This window comes from Salvelinus fontinalis, chromosome 24 (assembly GCF_029448725.1).
Source record: "Salvelinus fontinalis isolate EN_2023a chromosome 24, ASM2944872v1, whole genome shotgun sequence".
Lineage (NCBI taxonomy): Eukaryota > Metazoa > Chordata > Actinopteri > Salmoniformes > Salmonidae > Salvelinus > Salvelinus fontinalis.
In genome coordinates, this window is record NC_074688.1 from 27,026,324 (window position 1) to 27,046,669 (window position 20,346).

General features: G+C 42.0%; 2 protein-coding genes across 3 annotated transcripts in view; one reads left to right on the forward strand and one right to left on the reverse strand.

Annotated features, from left to right (window-relative positions):
- LOC129822611 (trafficking regulator of GLUT4 1-like) overlaps positions 1 to 12,305 on the forward strand; it is a 34,130-nt gene extending 21,825 nt beyond the window's left edge. Inside the window, exons 2-3 of the mRNA XM_055880979.1 lie at positions 9,046 to 9,172; positions 9,503 to 12,305. Of these exons, the coding sequence (XP_055736954.1) occupies positions 9,046 to 9,172; positions 9,503 to 9,513 (138 nt within the window). The 3' untranslated portion in view covers positions 9,514 to 12,305. The remainder of the gene's footprint in view (positions 1 to 9,045; positions 9,173 to 9,502) is intronic.
- A 5,669-nt stretch (positions 12,306 to 17,974) lies between these two features.
- Positions 17,975 to 20,346, reverse strand: part of LOC129822605 (Golgi SNAP receptor complex member 1) — a 53,676-nt gene continuing 51,304 nt past the window's right edge. For both annotated transcript variants that reach the window (XM_055880966.1, XM_055880967.1), the window contains exon 9: positions 17,975 to 20,255. In XM_055880966.1, coding sequence (XP_055736941.1) covers positions 20,131 to 20,255 — 125 coding nt within the window. In that variant the 3' untranslated portion in view covers positions 17,975 to 20,130. The remainder of the gene's footprint in view (positions 20,256 to 20,346) is intronic.

Below are 20,346 nucleotides of genomic sequence, written 5' to 3' on the forward strand. Positions count from 1 at the left end.
AAACACCATGGGACCACGCAGCCGTCATACCGCACAGGAAGGAGATGTGTTCTGTCTCCTAGAGATGAACATACTTTGGTGCGAGAAGTGCAAATCAATGCCAGAATAACAGCAAAGGACCTTGTGAAGATGCTGGAGGAAACGGGTACAAAAGTATCTATATTCACAGTAAAACGAGTCCTATATCGACCTGAAAGGCCTGAAACCTAAAAGGCCGCTCAGCAAGAAGAAGCCACTGCTCCAAAACCGCCATAAAAAAGCCAGACTACGGTTTGCAACTGCACAAAGATCGTACTTTTTGGAGAAATGTCCTCCGGTCTGATGAAACAAAAATAGAACTGTTTGGCCATAATGACCATCGTTATGTTTGGATTAAAAAGGGGGAGGCTTGCAAGCCGAAGAACCCCATCCCAACCGTGAATCACGGGGGTGGCAGCATCATGTTGTGGGGTGCTTTGCTGCAGGAGGGACTGGTGCACTTTTCAAAATGGATGGCATCATGAGGGAGGAAAATTATGTGGATATATTGAAGCAACATCTCAAGACATCAGTCAGGTAGTTAAAGCTTGGTCGCAAATGCATACTTCCAAAATTGAGGCAAAATTTCTTAAGGACAACAAACTCAAGGTATTGGAGTGACCAACACAAAGCCCTGACCTCAATCCTATAGAAAGTTTGTGGGCAGAACTGAAAAAGCGTGTGTGAGCAAGGAGGCCTACAAACCTGACTCAGATACACCAGCTCTGTCAGGAATGGGACAAAATTCACCCAACTTATTGTGGGAAGCTTGTGGAAGGCTACCCGAAACGTTTGACCCAAGTTAAACAATTTAAAGGCAATGTTACCAAATACTAGTTGGGTGTATTTAAACATCTGACCCAATGGGAATGTGATGAAATAAATAAAAGCTGAAATAAGTCAATCTCTCTACTATTTTTTTGACATTTCACATTCTTAAAATAAAGTGGTGATCCTAACTGACCAAAGACAGGGAATTTTTACTCAGATTAAATGTCAGGAATTGTGAAAGACTGAGTTTAAATGTATTTCGCTAAGGCGTATGTAAACGTCCGACTTCAACTGTGTACTGACCAATAGAATGTGGTTAAGATCAGTGATATTTTCAGGGACGTAACATACAACTGATGAAGGTGTGAAGTTGTTGAGTCAGGTGTTTCGGTGAACTCTTACACACCAGGGTTTCCTACCCCTGCCCTGCCCTTGGGCTCCATTCCAATACTGTAGAAATGTATCCTACTGTCCTTCCTCCCTTAAAGTGGTAACTGATCTGATGTGACTAGATTGGTAGAAATTAGGTCGTAGTGGAACTCTCAATCTCGCCTATCAGATCATGTTAGATCAGGGATTACTTCAAGGAGGGAGGGGAGGAAAGGAAACATTTTAGAGTTATCTGAATACACACTGGCATACACACACACACCAGGGTTGGGCTCAATTCGAATTGAAGGCATTCAATTCAGGAAGTGATTTGAATAAAAATAGCTTCTACTTTTCAGTTTATTGAGAAGTCATTGAAAATAAATGCCTTTTTTTAGATTATTTAAAAGTAATTGTAGTTTACTTCTCGAATTGACTGCCTTCAATATGAATTGAGCCCAACCCTGATGCACCCATGCACGCATGCACACACACTGTCCTGGCAGGCCCTCCCTACAGTACAGTAGATCTCCTCTCCTCCAGGCTAATCCCATCCCTGCGACCACACTCCTCATTATTAATGACAACAGCAGGCTGGAGGGAGGGAGAGCACTTTTTTAGAGACTCACAGCTCTCCATCTCCTCCTTCTTTCTCTCTTTCTCCCTCTCTCGCCCTATCCTCCCTCTTTCTTTCTCTTCCTTCATCTCTCTCTCTCTCTCTCTCTCCAGCCTCAACTGCAGTGGGAACAACTGCAGAGCTTGGGAGGGGATGTGTGTGTGTGTGTGTGTTTGTCATGTGGGCTTGCCGGGTTGTGCTGCAGAACGACAATCACATATGTGGGACAAGAGGCCAGGTTTTTGCAGAATTTCACATTCATCAGGAAAATATGAGCAAGTCATCCTAGGGCTGTGACGGTCACGTCATTTCGTCAGCCGGTGATTGTCAAGCAAATAACTGTCGGTCTTACGGTAATTGACCGTTAATTAACATAAACACCTTTAGCATCTTCTGGCTTCCACACAAGCCTTGTCTAATAAATCCATGTAGTATAGCCTACACCTTCACAATAACTCCATGATTTATTCTAGACAGGTCTAAAGAAGCATGATATGACGAAAATGTAGTCATTTCAGAAGAAAAGAATAGCGTACTCTGAGTTGTCCTGATGTGGCTATGCCAAATGGCTGTGGGCTACACTAGTTCATTTAGCAGACAAGATTTGCGCACAATTCTGTGGCATTACTTTATATTATTTTGTAGTATGAAGAATACAATAGAACAAAGCTGAATAAAATATACATATTTTCTCCAAACGATTTGAGGGAGTGCGCACGTGCGGCTATTCTGTGTTGAGCGGTTAACAAAGAAATAGGTACTCCTATATGCTTAATTTAGACTTATTAACGTAACTTTAGTTGTTCTACAAACGTTGGGCTATATGTTTAGATTTCTAATACATTGTAAGACTGCATGATGAGACTCGAATGATGATTTGAAAACGTCACTTGAAAGGCTGTACACACTCAAATAGTCTCTCATTCACAATTTGACAAGCACCTGTCACAGTGGCGGTTCTAGACCATTTCAACTAGGGGGGGGCCAAGCTGGGGCCAGTTGTAATGTTAGAGGGGCCAGTTACATTAGACGTTATTGTTGTCATATCGTTGTCTTCACTGCATTGCAGGCATTAGCAGGCAAAAGACCATGTTCATAATCATCATCGTTGCCACTGTCTAATAACGGATGTAAAAAAAAAGAACGATAGCAAAAATTAGTTATGTAAAAATGATTTCATACTCCACATTTAGGGGGGCCACAAGGGGGCCCCTCCCAGAACCGCTAGTGGCACCTGATAATGCTTTGAATTTCACGGCGGCATCCCCTTTGTGGCCGTAATGCACCCTAAAAAAAAGACATCGGGATGCAACTGCGCGGGTCCAATTCCGAGGTGCATATTGGAAGAACTATTATGCTATTTCTTCACATTATAAGCGCAACAATGCACACATGGTAGTAGGCTATAAGTGCAAATGTTCCATTAGCAGAAAACACCATTATCAAAAGTGACCGCAAATGCAATTATGCATATAATGTTTTTATTATAAAGGTGCATTTTTATGGTGAAAATGATATTCCCCAAACTCACACACCGCTTATATATGTCAATGGATTAATGTGCTTAATTTTGAGAAGTTATTTAGCCACTTTAGTTGTGATACAAACCTATTTAAAAAATATAGGCCTATGGGCTAGTCTACATGAGGTGTGCGACTATGATTAGAAAAGTCACCAAAAAAAGGCATTGTTTCTTACGCTGGCCATTATTGACAAGTGACTTTTCTTGATTTACTCTGGTCTTTACATACACTAAATAAGGTATGTGTGACATTTGTTTTGATTTAGAATGGACCATTATCATGCACCTGTATTGAAACAGGGGCAGTGGGAAATACGTAATCTATGCACTTAAATAGCAAATGGAGGACGCTTTTCCCGTGGTTAATTTTCATGCCAGCCAGGTAGGCTGTACTCCTGTTGTAAAGATAAGCAATGTGCTTAATATTCGGAAAGTTGAGAAATAAATATAGTAGGCCTAGCCTATAGAAAGCTGATGGGATCCTCCTCTTTTTATTAGCAGCCATCACTCTGTTTTCTCACTCAATTTCATAGCCTATAGAAATGTTGCCAACATGAGCTCATGGGCTCTCATGAAGTGTTTGATTAGATTTTTGAATACATTAGCATTGATGGTAGAGTGATTAGGGGACAATAGAGTGCTGAATACCAGGCAGTTAGCATGTTTGGTAGGCTACTAATGACCAGCAGCAGCATCAGAGCTTGGAGAAGCCTAATTAACGTGACTAAACGGTCATGTGGAATTTGACTGCCTTCATGACTCGTGACTGTCGGTGTAGCGGTAATACGGTCACCTCAACAGCCCTAGGTCTCCCTCTCCCTGTATATCAATACAACAGTCACCTCGACTGAAGGCTCCTTCCCACCTACCCCCAGCTACTAACACACACACCAGAACTTATTAAGCTAATTTCTCTTTCTGAGAATACAGCCGATTGGTTGGTGGTCTCTGACCCAGGCTGTTCTGACTACCAGTGCGAGTTCCCACTGCAGAGACAGAGGCAGCGTGGAGACTCATGGGTAGAGGGAGAAGGGAAGGAAGGGAGGAAGGACAGGGAAGGGGAGGAGGGGAGGAGGGGAAGAGGGATGGAGGGAGAGGAATGAAGGGAGGGATACACAGAGGAAATGAGGGATGGAGAGGGAGAGAAAGAGAAAGAGGGAGGGAGGAGGAAGGGTAGGAGTGTTGCTTCCTGCAGTGATAAAAGTATAATCTCATCCATCCCCCATGGAGGGAGTCTCTCCCAGTGCTCCATCCCTCCCCCTCCTGTCTCCCTCCCTGTCCCTCCTCCCAGCCCTGAGCATACAAACCTGTCAACCAGGGAGCTCTTCCTACACACACATAACAGGGGATAACCAGGGAAACACAATGGTTCAAAGCTCTATTTCACAGAAACAATGGCTCGTTCACACAATGCTCTACAGTACCACTGAACTACAATGATGTTCTACCTGAGAACTAAAATCTGAACATGTCATGTTTGTGTCAAAGGCTCCAGCTTCATGAAGATGTTCTATTGTGCTGACTCAATGGTGTTTGAGTCGCTTTGTGTAGCAGCAAAATTGCTTGAGATGATTTCATGTTCAACCTGCAACTGCATCAAATTGATTCGTGTTACACAGGCTTTAAATGAGAATGTCTACAGGTAACTGCCAAAATAAAGGAAACACTTGAGTAAATGAGGGATACAAAGCAGGTGCTTCCACACTGGTGTGGTTCCTGAGTTAATTAATTAACATCCCATCATGTATAAAAATGCCCAGTTGTCCATTATTTTGGCTACAATGACTAGAAGAGATCTGTGACTTTGAAAGAGGTGTCTCAAAGGAGAAGTTTTTTAAATTTATTTTACCTTTATTTAACTAGGTAAACCAGTTAAGAACAAATTCTTATTTTCAATGACGGCCTAGGAACAGTGGGTTGTTCAGGGGCAGAACGACAGATTTTTACCTTGTCAGCTCAGGGATTCGATCTTGCAACCTTTCGGTTACAAGTCCAATGCTCTAACCACTAGGTTACCTGCCGCCCCAGGAGGCTTAAAGTGTGTGTGTGTGTGTGTGTGTGTGTGTGTGTGTGTGTGTGTGTGTGTGTGTGTGTGTGTGTGTGTGTGTGTGTGTGTGTGTGTGTGTGTGTGTGTGTGTGTGTGTGTGACCAGATCTTTACCCAATTAAACACTTTTGGGAGATTCTGGAGCGGCGTCTGAGACAGCATTTTCCATCACCATCAACAAAACACCAAATTATGGAATTTCTTGTGGAAGAAGGGTGTCGCATTCCTCCAATAGAGTTCCAGTTATATGCCAAGGCGCATTGAAGCTTTTCTGGCGGCTCCTGGTGACCCAACGCCCTATTAAGAAAGTTTTTGTTGGTGTTTCCTTTATTTTGGCAGTTACCTGTATATTATACATTGATATTTGGGCTGTGCTATTTGCACATATACTGTTGTGTATATGCCTTTTTGATGTATTAGTCATGTATTAGTCAACCATTGCAGTTTTGTTACTCATACCACAGAGCATATTGAAACAGTAGACTATGTTACTGTACCAGACAGTAAATATAGTATCACTGGGCTAAGCAGAAAGAATGGGTTCATTTGAAGGGTTCTGTGCCAGATCAGTCCTGATGAAGACCGACAGCATCAGAGGATGTTTTTAATATTCATAGCTAAAATAATGATAGTGTTCTGTTTAAGATGATGATTTGTATTCCTCCCTGCCCACTCTTAAGCATAGCTATCACCCCGAGTTCTGAATTACAATGAGGCTGCCGCTACGCACACAGCATTAAGCATAGCTAGTCACCGCTCTAACATCAATTATTATCAGGATTATCAAGGAGATGGTGAAGAAAGAGTCTAGAAGTGAGATCACCATTGTACCAGAGCCTCCAATCATCTACTCAGACATCATGGTTTAATAAAGGCTAATTGAATTCAGCTATATGTAATTTCCCGCCAGTTAGAATACTTTGAAACTGTGTCCTTTCATTCCTCCATTGTGTGGTTAAACCGATCTGACTTTGATATAAATGAAAACCGAGACCCTCATAGAGGCCAGTCCAGCACCATGGACAGCAACCACATGCTTCTTGAAGTACGTTTGTTTCATGCTCAAATAGTATATCTGCGGTTAGCATGTTGTTGTTTTCCTATATCTTCTTTGAGATGATTGGTTAGATTTTGGTTTATAAGCTGTTGGATGTGGTGATGACAGAAACAGATAATTCACCACTCTAACCCAGTCTAAGAGGCTGAGGTTGGCCACTGAGTGTCGAGGTGATGCCTGTTGAGTAGAGATCTGTTTGTAACTATTGATCTTCATAATGCAGTATAGTGGAGTGGGGGTTGTGTGTGTGTGTGTGTTGCATCCGTGGAAACAGTGATGGGGTTAAATGTGGTGTACTAGGGAAACCTGGGTAATTGCAACCTGGTGACATCAGATATTAGTTGTCTTTTGTGTCTCTTGGACAGTCAGGAGGAGAGCGAATCAGGTCTCAACTATGGGATTTCTACTAGTGACTTGTCACGATCATCCAAAGAGAAAAATGAACGGCTGTTATCAAGTAGATGGGGAAGAAAGTGTTTAGATGGGGAAATTCTAGGGAAGCCTGGGTAATTAAATACATCAATCTACACATAATATGCCATAATGACAAAGCAAAAACAAGTTTTTAGTAATGTTTGCAAATGTATTCAAAATAAGCAGAAATACCTTACTTAAGTATTCAGACCCTTTGCTATGAGACAAAACATTTTGCTCAGGTGCATCCTGTTTCCATTGATCATCCTTGAGATGTTACTACAATTTGATTGGAGTCCACCTGTGATAAATTAAATTGATTGGACATGATTTAGAAAGGCACACACCTGTCTATATAAGGTCCCACAGTTGACAGCACATATCAGAGCAATAACCAAGCCATGAGATCAAAGGCATTGTCCGCAGAGCTACGAGACAGGATTGTGTCGAGGCACAGATCTGGGGAAGGGTACCAAAGCTGAGCCCGGACAAACTGAGCAGTCGGTGGAGAAGGGCCTTGGTCAGGGAGGTGACCAAGAACCCGATGGTCACTCTGACAGAGCTCCAGAATTCCTCTGTGGAGATGGGAGAACCTTCCAGAAGGACAACCATCTCTGCAGCACTCCACCAATCATGCCTTTATGGTAGAGTGGTCAGATGGAAGCCACTCCTCAGTAAAAGGCACATGACAGCCCGCTTGGAGTTTGCCAACAGGCACCTAAAGGACTCTCAGACCATAAGAAACAAGATTCTCTGGTCTGACGGAACCAAGATTGAACTCTGTCAAGCGTCACGTCTGGAGGAAACCTGGCACCTTCCCTACGGTGATTCATGGTGGTGGCAGCCTCATGCTGTGGGAATGTTTTTCAGCTGCAGGGATTGGGAGACCAGTCAGGATCAAGGGAAAGATGAACGGAGCAAAGTACAGAGAGATCCTTGATGAAAACCTGTTCCAGAGTGCTCAGGACCTCAGACTGGGGTGAAGGTTCACCTTCCAACAGGACAACGACCCTAAGCACACAACGCAGGAGTGGCTTCGGGACAAGTCTCTGATTCTCTTTGTGACCCAGCAAGAGGCCGGATTTGAACCCATTCAAACATCTCAAGAGAGACTTAAAAATAGCTGTGCAGCGACGCTCCCCATCCAACCTGACAGAGCTTGAGAGGATCTGCAGAGAATGGGAGAACTCCCCAAATACAGGTGTGCCAAGCTTGTAGAATCGTACCCAAGAAGACTCAAGGCTGTAATCGCTGCCAAAGGTGCTGAATACTTACGTAAATGTGATATTTAAGATTTTTTTTAAATACCTTTTCAAAAATCTGTTTTTACTTCGTCATTATGGGGTATTGCGTGTAGATTGATTAGAAAAAACAAACAATTTAATCAATTTTAGAATAAGGCTGTAACGTAACTTTCCGAATGCACTGTATAGTACCGTATAAAGCTGCCTTGTGTGATTTACAGTAAGGCCCACACTATACGATTCATCAACTTCAACCAATAACAACCTATAGGCTCTGCAGACTTTATTTTTTAAAATTTAATTTAACCTTTATCAAAGTTTGTCAGTCAATGAATAGGCTTAACTGTCATTTTTAAATATTGGAAATACTTCACACATCAAGGATAATCTCTTGGTCAAGTCGTTATCGTAAAATGTTCAATAAAGTAGCTGGCAAAAGGGTAAATAAATTAAAGGTCTGCAATGAAATGGTCCCAAATTTTGTTGAGCGTTAGGAAATCTCAGTGTTTGTGTTAAATTGCTTTTAAAGCAATTTCTCTGTGGGTTGATGGGCTAGCAGGTGATACATTTCACAGTGAAACACTTATCGAGGCTGAGTGAAATGTACAAATTCAATCATGTCCAAGTACGTTTGAGAAAAAATCTAAAGTTGTAAATTGCAGTAAAACCATGTTCCAGTGAATCTCTGTATGGATTTAAGTGTTTCAGTTGTTGTAAGATTCATTTGTCCAACAAGAGCACAAGTCATACAGACAGGAAATAAGACATCAGACTACAAGATAACTAAAAGATGACATGAGAGACAAATGATATAGTTCAAGATTTGAGTTCAAGATCACAACTTGATTATAATTCTGACTAAGTCGCTCTGGATAAGATTGTCTGCTAAATGACCAAAATATAAGAACTCAAATTGTGTCATGACTGTTGTGTGTCTCTGAGGGTGTAAATACACCTGGCCTTGTGTTGTGTGTCCTCTCCTCTCTAGTCCAGAAACAGCCTGCAGTCGGGAGACTTGGACGGAGCTAAGAGACTGGGTAAACTGGCTCGACTCCTCAGTGTCGTTTCCATAATCCTGGGTATACTCACCATAGTCGTCTGTGTAACGGTCTCTGGTAAGTAACACACACACACACACACACCGCTGCAGTGCATAAACACATGCACATACACGCATACTGCATAACAATTCCAAGGTAATATTTTAACATACATAAACATACACCAGTCTGTCATCAATCACATTGATGACTGGATAAGGTGTGTGTTAGCAAATTTCTGAGCTCTGTGTGGATTGATTAAAGGCTGCAGCTATAGCAGGCTGGCTGTGTGGCAAGGAGAGTAACCCTCCTGCTGTTTAAGCTACAGACCAGTCTGCCATACTGTAGGAATGACTGGAGCTTAACCTTTCTCTCTCCCCTTCCCCCCTCTCTCTTCCCTAACAGTAACGAAGTGACCAGTGTATAGACCATGAAACAAGAGCACTGCTGCAAGCCAAGCAGAGGATGCTGCATGGGGAAAAAATCAATTCCGTTGATTCTGAGATAAAAAATAAGGCAAACAATTAAAACGTTTAAAGAGTAGGAAATACAGTAGCAAATGAATGAAACTAACACAAAAGATCCAGATATGCATGCATTAGATTCCACTAAAATTTGCTTGACGAAGAAAAATAAAATCCTTGATATTAAAAGTGTATTTTAAAAGAACGTTGGACGATTGACTTATGGTTTAAGGAACTCGCTACTCTCATTCGACTCTGTGGAGTAAAAAAGACTCTTAAAATTAAGAAGAGAGGGATGAACAGAGGAATGAAATTATAAACTTTTCTGTATCAAGAATGGAAGGAGACCTTGAAAATGAACTCCAAGCTTTGGACTAAAAACATCAAGACAGCTGAATAATAATCTGAAAATATACTTGGTTGACCTGATCTCCTGGATTGAAAGCATATACAACTATACAGATATATTTGCAATATCAATATATATAGATGAATATATCCAATTACATTTTATAAAAGTTGTGTATGTTGGGCTGAGCTGCGATGATTGAGACTGTTAAGTTAAGATGCCTGCCTGACCGGCAGTGGCTGTCGCCTGGTATAGGTTGCCGAAGAATGTAAAATTTGACCAAGGAACACAATTCAGAGAAGATGTTTTTGAATTTATGTTGTTTATTTTGTAGGTTTTTTACAGGAAAAAAAAGAGACCACTTGACTGCAGATAGCCAACCTTTTTGTTTTGTTTGTGAATTCATATTTGTTTGTCTGTGTTTTTACTTTCGGATCAAACATGCCAGGTGCTTAGAGACTTGAGAGTAAGTTGTACATAATGTGTTTCAGCCACGTGTGGGTCGACTGTGGACTCCACAGAAACCCCCGCCCTTTCCCCTGACTTGCTGTGGGAGGGGTCTGACTATATTGATGTGCATGCCTACCCTCCCCATCCCTCCAACCCCTCTCCAAACATCCATGCCAGAGCATGGGCATAAGTCTGAGGATATGCAATTTGTCAGAATAATCAGTCACTCTCCCCTTACCCACTGACTCCCTAGCTCCCCCTCCAAATACAACCCACCCTACTCCAGTACCTTGTCTCATTACCTGGGACTGTTAACATAGCTTGTTGACTGAATGCATTTTGTAGTGCTACAGAGACCAACACAAATCCTTAACCTATTGCCACCCTGCTGTATCGGTATGACATGTATTTATATGAAGAATATATACATATATATATATGCAATATTACATAGGCATGCTTTGGACTAAACAGTACCCAGGTTTTTGGATGCCACTGTAAGGACCTGCTGTAATGTTAAAGGAACATTGTTTTGAGGTTTGATTGATTAGCAGCAGTTCTCTCTGTACATGTACTGTAACACACCAATTTGTCTGTATTCAAATGTGCCACTATGCAATCTGGAATAAGTCAGTTTGTTCAGATTCAACTACGGTAACACAACAAAGGACTGTTACATTGACACACTTCAGATGTTTACTACAAGGTCATAACACCTCTTATTAAACCTTCATAACAACTACATAATGCTTCATAACACCCTTGTTTGGACTTATATTCATGTTTGTATTACTACTCATAACATTCTCCTGAACTCCAATTTGATCTCAATACGTTAAGCCAATGGTTCTTGATTCCACTGCTTGTATTGTCAATAGCTTATGTAGGTGTTAGCTGCACAAATGAGACCAAAGAGAGAATTATATGATAATGATTTGAATGCATTTATTTGGCCTGAATTTAAAATCTTCAAAGAGATCTAAAGTGATTGATAAAGAACCTGTAATTGGTGAAATAGGTCATAACATTTGAGGTCTCCTTTAGAGGATTCAAACTATGAACACTTATTGGTTCATTCCTTGCTGAAAAAAACTCAATAATGCCCCTGTCTAAGCATGCAAAGGACTAGATCACTCCAGATCCAACCCAAAGCGAGCATTGACAAACCATTTCTAATCAGAAAGTCATAGCATTTAAAACCTGAACTCTTGACAATAGGTTCGATTTTTTTGGCATCTGTATTGTATTTCTAGAAACATATAGAAATAGGACCACAGCTGGTGAAGGACTCAACAAGGTCATGATGTTTAAAGGCACTGAACTCAAGACAGCCTTACAGTACATCAATGGGTATGATAAGCTTGCTGCCCTTTTGGTTATACAAGTTATATTGCACAGTAGGAAGCTACTGTAGCCACAGCGTGCTTCACTAGACAGATGGGCTGAAGAGACATCCCTGTCTAAAGAGCTCTAATGTTCATCTTTGGGCAACAGGCATGCCTCAGTCTGGAAACTTCTCACACACTCCTAAAGTACTTTTAGAAACCTGACTTTGGGGAGAAAGTAGATGGCTGCTCTATGGCATACAGTAAGAGAAAATGTCAGAGAGAGACCCCAATCCAGCAGGGGAAATTCAGTGACTCAGTTTGCCATTGAAGAGACAAAATTCAACTTAATACCCATAAGACACATTTTTATCGTAATTTGTCTATCACATGAAATAGTTCCCACTCACCTTCCACACTGTTCCATCACATCATTCTCTGACTGTTTTTCTGCTGCGAGATGCATTCGTGCTGTTCGGTGTCAGTCAACAGTGACTTTCAAAATCATGTCTATTTTTTTTTATGTCCAGATTTTTTCCCCCTTTTGGATAGCATATGCTGGTTTCCATCTCTGTTGTGAACATTCTGCATGTCTGGAATAAACGTTACCATGCATGGTCTACGCTGAGTTGGACTGATTTATGTTGGTTGGTTTGGCTTTGATGGATGCGTGTGTGCTTGTTTGTGTGTTGAAGGACAGAGTGTAAGACAGAGGAATGGTCTAAGGGGAAAACTGCTGAGTAGTGTGTGAGCGAGAGTAAAGGGTCAGACAACCTGCCTTTTGAAGTGGCAGCTGGGGTAAAGCTGCAGCAGCAGCTCCACTGACATAATGATCAAAGTCAACGTCCCTGACTGGAACAGAGAAAGGTGTAGAGCTAAACCCTCATGTTAACACACACACCCTTTCACAACCGCACTCCTTTTGTCTCTCACAGCACAGGGCTTACAAACACGCACCGACACACACCTTCAGTACTCTCAAAAATCCCCAAAAATGCAGTTAGCACAAACAAATGACTACACAGAATCAACATTTTAGTCATTTTTATTAAACAATAAGATTGGGTCTCTTTACCTACAGAAGTTGTCCCTTGGTATGTCCTGCTGCACTGAAAAACTTAACCTGTTGAGGCTGGGGGCGCTGTTGTCACTATTTATGGTAACCGTGTAATTTTTGAAACGGCTTCCTACAAAATTCTTGATCGTACAATATGCATATTATTATTATTATTGGATAGAAAACAGTCTATAGTTTCTATAGGAGTTGAAATTTTGTCTCTAAGTGGAACAGAACCCATTCTACAGCAATTTCCCTGACATGGAGTCAGATATCAGAAATTTTGGCCACTGTTCTGGAGTCAGTTTTAAAGCCAATGTTATTCCTATGAGTATACGGACACTGCTTACGTCTTCCCCTGGATGCCTTTACGTGATGACGATTTGAATGGGGTCGATTGCGCGTTCACAGGCACTATAAATTAAAAAACCCTGTAGCTAGTCACTCTTTTGGAGCTGCGTCATGCGCCTGGAGGACACCGACCCGCACCTGTTCCAAGCATTAGTGTTGGGAGTAATCTTTCTCCGGTCATGTTAAGACTCGTTATAGGAGTTAAAAACATCATAAGGTAGTTAATTTAAAGCGTTTTATAGCAATTTATATCCGTTTAGTGCGATTTTGGGACATTTATTTCTGAAACGCTGTGAATCGCTGGGCACGCTTCCAGTTCATGCTGAACGCAGTTGGCATTTCCACATGGCAAGAGGACAGCTTTCCACCAAAAGACGATTAGACCCAAGAAAGGATCCTTTGCCCAAGATACTGATGGAAGAACAGCTCAAAGTAGGACATTTTTATTATGATAAATCGTGTTTCTGTCGAAAAATGTTAGTGGCTTAGGACGCCATGTTTTTTGACGTAGCTTCGCTTGGCGCAAACTGTATTGAAAAGTAAGGATAATTTAAAAAATGTAATTCCGCGATTGTATTAAGAATTAAATTGTCTATCAATCGCTGTCCACCCTATATTTTTTAGTCACGTTTATGAGTATTTATGTATACGAGTAGATCACTGTCTAATATGGCGCACGGACATTTTCTCACCAGCTGGGCTACTTTCCCCATTGTCTAACCATGATTTTGGTGGCTAAATGATTTTGGTGGCTAAATATGCACATTTTCGAACAAATATATGTATATGCATGTTGTAATGTGATGTTACAGGGGTGTCATCTGAAGAATTCTGAGAAGGTTAGTGAAAAAAATTATATATTTTGGCGATGTTTACGTTATTGCTCACTTTGGCTAGAATTAATGCTGGGGTAATGTTTGCACATGTGCTATGCTAATATAACGATTTATTGTGTTTTCGCTGTAAGACACTTAGAAAATCTGAAATATTGTCTGTATTCACAGGATCTGTGTCTTTCGATTAGTGTATGCTGTGTATTTTTACGAAATGTTTGATGATTAGTAAGTAGGTAAACACGTTGCTCTATGTAGTTATTCTAGTCCATTTGTGACGGTGGGTGCAATTGTAACCCATGCCATCTACCTGAAATATGCACATTTTTCTAACAAAACCTATCCCATACCATAAATATGTTATCAGACGAGTTTTTTTCTTGGTTAGGGGCTATAAATATCTTAGTTTAGCCGAATTAGTGATAGCTACTGTTGTTGGTGGACAAAGAAAAGATGGTGGATTATGCTAATGTGTTTTTAGCTAATAGATTTACATCTTTACATATTGTGTCTTCCCTGTAAAACATTTTAAAAATCGGACATGTTGGCTGGATTCACAAGATCTGTGTCTTTCATTAGCTGTATTGGACTTTAATGTGTGAAAGTTAAATATTTCAAAAAAATATTTTTTTTGAATTTCGCGGCTCTGCCTTTTCAGTGGAATGTGGGGGGGGGTGCCGCTAGCGGCACGCTCCTCCTAGACAGGTTTTAAGACGGGGATGAGTAAATACATTGAGCCTCGCAAGTCATGTATACTTAAAAGGTATACAAAATGTTTGCTTTATTTCTCAAAAAGTAATCTTCTGTTTTTGTGATGATGCCACATTTACTTCTTAGTGGTTCTATACGCCATTCTAACAAGATGGTGCCGGAGAACAAGGCTGACGTTTTACGTATCCCTAACCAATTGTGTTTTTTGTTTGTTTATTTGCATTGTTTGTAACTTATTTTGTACATAATGTTGCTGCTACCGTTTCTTATGACCAAAAATAAATTCTGCGTATCAGAACTGTGATTACTCACCATGGACTGGCAGAATCCTTTTTTCCCTTTAAAGAGTCCGACGTGAATGATGTACTGCTTCCCCTGGAACAGGCCCAGATCATCATACTTTGCGTGAAGAGAAGGTAGAGAAAAAGGGGCCAGAAGGCGGGCTGCCTTCTGAGAATTCGTAGGCGATCGAATAAACCCCTACTTCCTCCCATTCTGCTAGCAAACTTGCAATCTTTGGAAAATAAAATTGAAGACCTACATGGAAGATTAAACTACCAACGGGACATTCAAAACGGTAATATCTTGTGCTTTACGGAGTCGTGGGTGAACGATGACATCGTCAACATACAGCTGGCTGGTTATACGCTGTATCAGCAGGACAAAACAGCAGCGTCTGGTAAGACAAGGTGCGGCGGACTATGTATTTTTGTAAATAACAGCTGGTGCACGATATCTAAGGAAGTCTCGAGGTTATGCTCGCCTGAGGTAGAGTATCTCATGACAAGCTGTAGACGACACTATCTACCTAGACAGTTTAACTGTATTTTTCATAGCCGTCTACATATCACCACAGACTGATGCTGGCACTAAGACCGCACTAAATGAGCTGTATTCCGACATAAGCAGACAGGAAAACGCTCACCCAGAGGCGTAGCCGGGGACTTTAATGCAGGGAAACTTAAATCTGTCTTACCAAATTTATCAGCATGATAAACGTACAACGAGGTGGGGAGAAAAAAGAAAACAAAAAAAACTTTAAGAAAAACTCTGGACCACCTTTACTCCACACACAGAGACGCGTACAAAGCTCTCCGACGTCCTCCATTTAACAAATCTGACCATAATTCTATCCTCCTGATTCCTGCTTACAAGCGAAAATTGAGGCAGGAAGCACCAGTGACTCGATCAATAAAAAAAGTGGTCAGAGGAAGCAGATGCTAAGCCACAGGATTGTTTTGCTAGCACAGACTGGAATATGTTCCGGGATTCCCCCGATGGCATTGAGGAGTACACATAGGTCATTGGCTTCATAAATAAGTGCATCGATGACGTCGTCCCCACAGTGACTGTACGTACACACCCCAACCAGAAGCCATGGATTACAGGCAACATCCGCACTAAGCTAAAGGCTAGAGCTGCCGCTTTCAAGTAGCGGGACTCTAACCCGGAAGCTTATAAGAAATCCCGCAATGCCCTCCGACAAACCATCAAACAGGCAAAGCCTCAATACAGGACTAAGATCAAATCGTACTACACCGGCGCTGACAAGGCTTGCAAACCATTAGACTACAAAGAGAAGCACAGCCAAGAGCTGCCCAGTGACACGAGCCTACCAGACGAGCTAAACTACTTCTATGTTCGCTTCGAGGCAAATAACACTGAAACAGGCATGAGAGCACCTGTTCCGGAAGGCTGTGTGATCATGCTCTCCGCAACCGATGCGAGTAAGACCTTAAAACAGGTCAACATTCACAAGGCCAGACGGACTCCCAGAACGTGTACTGTGAGCATGCGCTGACCAACTGGCAAGTGTTTTCAGTGACATTTTCAACCTCTCCCTGTAATACAACATGTTTTAAGCAGACCACAATAGTCCCTGTGCCCAAGAACACTAAGGTAACCTGCCTAAATGACTACCGACCTGTAGCACTCTCAAGTCTGTAGCCATGAAGTGCTTTGAAAGGCTGGTCATGGCTCACTTCCAACACCATTATCCCAGAAACCCTAAACCCACTCCAATTCACATACCGCCCAAACAGATCCACAGATGATGCAATCTCTATTGCACTCCACAGTGCCCTACCTATGTGAGAATGCTATTCATTGACTACAGCTCGGCGTTCAACACCATAGTGCCCTCAAAGCTCATCAATAAGGTAAGGACCCTGGGACTAAACACCTCCATTTGCAACTGGATCCTGGACCTCCTGACAGTCCGCCCCCAGGTGGTAAGGGTAGGTAACATCCGCCACACTGATCCTCAACACAGGGGCCCCTCAGGGGTGAGTGCTCAGTCCCCTCCTGTACTCCCTGTTCACTCATGACTGCACGGCCAGGCACGACTTCAACACCATCATTAAGTTTGCCGATGACACAACAGTGGTAGGCCTAATCACCGACAACGATGAGACCACCTATAGGGAGGAGGTCAGAGACCTGGCTGTGTGGTGCCAGGACAACAATTTCTCCCTCAACGTGATCAAGACAAAAGAGATGATTTTGGATTACAGGAAAAAGGACCGAGCACACCCCGATTCTCATCGACGGGGCTGTAGTGGAGCAGGTTGAGAGCTTTAAGTTCCTTGGTGTCCACATCCCCAACAAACTAACATGGTCCAAGCACACCAAGACAGCCATGCCCACGACAAAACCTATTACCCCTCAGGAGACTGAAAAGATTTGGCATGGGTCCTCAGATCCTCAAAGGGTTCTACAGCTGCACCATCGAGAGCATCCTGACTGGTTGCATCACTGCCTAATATGGCAACTGCTCGGCCTCAAGAGGGTAGTGCGTTTGGCCCAGTACATCACTGGGGCCAAGCTTCCTGCCATCCAGAACCTCTATACCAGGCAGTGTCAGAGGAAGGCCCTAAAAATTGTCAGACTCCAGCCACCCTGGTCATAGACTGTTCTCTCTGCTACCACACGGCAAGTGGTACCAGAGTGCCATGTCTTCTACCCCCAAGCAAAAAGACTGCTGAACATCTAATCAAATGGCTACCCAGATTATTTATATTGCCACCCCCCCACATACCTTTTACACCGCTGCTACTCTGTTGTTGTCTATGCATAGTCACTTTAATAACTCTACCTACATGTATCCATTACCTCAACAAACCGGTGCCCCCGCACATTGACTCTGTACCGGTATCCCGCTGTATATAGTCTCGCTATTGTCATTTTACTGCTGCTCTTTAATGACTTGTTACTTTTAATTTCTTATTCTTACTTGTATTTGTTGTAAACTGTATTGTTGGTTAGGGGCTCATAAGTAAGCATTTCACTGTAACGTCTACACCAGCTGTATTCGGCGCATGTGACAAATAAAATACAATTTTATCAAATCTAATTTTATTATAGACTCCCTCCAGTGTGTTGTGCTAGAATCAGCAGAATTCTGTGGAAGAACTTGAGTCACAGCGAAAGTACACAACACTTAATTCTACTCCAGTGATCTTCAAACCAGACAAAACGATCTGAAATATTCAGGAGCTATACACAGTAGCACCAGAGTAGACTAGCTGTGTTAACTGTATGGATGTTTGTTGAACCAGTTATAGACCAATAGAACTGCACTCAGATGACAAAATGCAGTCCCCCATTTGCCCTCAGAGAAGAGAGTAACCTGAAAATAGAGATAAAGGATGAAAGGAATAAAGTGGACAGTGTCATCCTATGAAAAAAGGGGAAAATGGGTGTACTTGGAATGTTTTTAGATATTTCCACTTCATGTAGCTATACCAATAAACCAAACTTCAAAACGTAATCAACTTCGTGACTAAAACTTCCTTGTCTAGTTACCAGTTGATAAATGGTGAGATGTAAGGTGTGACAGACGGAAAGCCAAGGTAATTAATTTAAAACCTGGTAGGTGGCTATGGAGGTGACATGGGAGTGATGACAGGTTCCTGTAGAGTCCTGGTGGGAAGCTGTCACCCCCTGCAGACTGCCGTTACAGCTCTCCTGTGCAGTTTGGCTGTCACGACACACACGCGCGCGCACTTACGTACGTCGGTACGCACGTTCACAAGCAGGCAGAAGCAAGCATATTTTTACAAAACAGAGGTCTGAGGAAGTGTGGCGGTGACTCGCATCTGATTGTCAGAGTACCCCATTAAACAGTAATCTAGCTTCTGCAGCCTTGTTTACTGTAACATCTGCAGCCTCTTCCACTGACTAAAACCACTTAAAATGGCATTGGCAATTTCAAGTAAAAAAATTAATAAAATCTCCAACTGTAGCACCTTTCAAATCAACGTTCATATTAGGGATGTTAAATGTTAGTCAAATAACAAATTAATCAGCCCAAAACTTCTTCAGGAGGCAGAACAGGATGAGACAGAAGGGATAGACAGAGGTTTAAGGCTCTGTAAGATAACGGGCATATAGGGTAGAACAGAATCATAACTTTCAAAATCAGTATGGAACAAAAGTTTGAACACAGATTTCCAGTTGACATCAATGTACGACTTAAGGTTTGTGGACTTTTCTCAAGGTAGGACTTAGTAGGTCCTTGATCATGAAGAAGCACAGAGGGCTGAATGCTGATCACTTACAGATCTCTGGATCACAAGTGAACTTGTGTGGCTCAGTTGGTGAGAGCTTGGCACCAGCCAAGGTCGTGGATTCGATTATAAAAATGTATGCATGCACTCACTGTACAGCAGGTTACTTTGGATAGGTGTCTGCTAAGCGGTGTAAGTAGAGGGAAACACGTAATGAAAGAAGTCAGAGTTCTGGTTTAACCATACACCTGTATGTGGGCCATTGTTTAAAGTACTACAGTGATTATGAAGTCATCATTATGAAGTCGTCATCCATGCAGCACAACAGAATAATGGTATTTGCAGCACTAGAGTTGAATCAATGGCCTTCAATGAAAAATACAATTTCTCAAAACATGTCGAAGTTAAAAAAAATACTGAAAACTAAAATGTTAAGTGCCTAATATCACATACTGTATATTAATAATTTATTAATAATGCACATTGTACAGCCCATGATGATGATAAACCTCCTAAATCTGCCGCCACTAAAAAACGACCATTCAACAAAAAATCCATCCACCTCAGAAATCAACAGCAAAACAGTCCCCCTCTTTCGTATCCGCAATCTGTCTTCAGAGCCTTTAACTCCTCATTGAAGCAAGTGTTCTTTATATATAATTCTTTAAAACCTAGTCATATTAGTAAATTTGGTCTCCGTTCCCTTAACCAGAGTTGAACAGCACATTCACTTTGGATAGAAAAACTAAACAAAAAAGATGCTGCTCCATCTCCCCATCTCCTTCTCCTCCTTCCCTCACTGCTAAATACAAATCAGGTAGTCCATGATGGCTTTGATCAATCCTGTTAACCGATTGGGCCAAGAGGGTGTCGGTCTGTCTGTCCGTCTGCTCAGTAGCCTCCAATCACTCAAGCCCATTCTCCAGAGTTCTGATTCCGATGTTACAAACGCAGAGTAACGATTGTTCGACCGCTCTGTCCGTCATCAGTGGAAGGCGTAGAGCAGCAGGAGGATGGTGCAGACGCCAATGACTCCGCCCAGGATTAGGGAGTCCCGCCTCTTCCGCAGGTTGATTCGCTGGATGAGGTTGTTGATGGCTGGGAAACGATCTGGAGGAGGAAGTTAAGGGAAACAGAGAACCAATCACCTCTTATTAAAAGTATGTTCAGAAAATCATTCAATTGGAATTATAAACTGGGT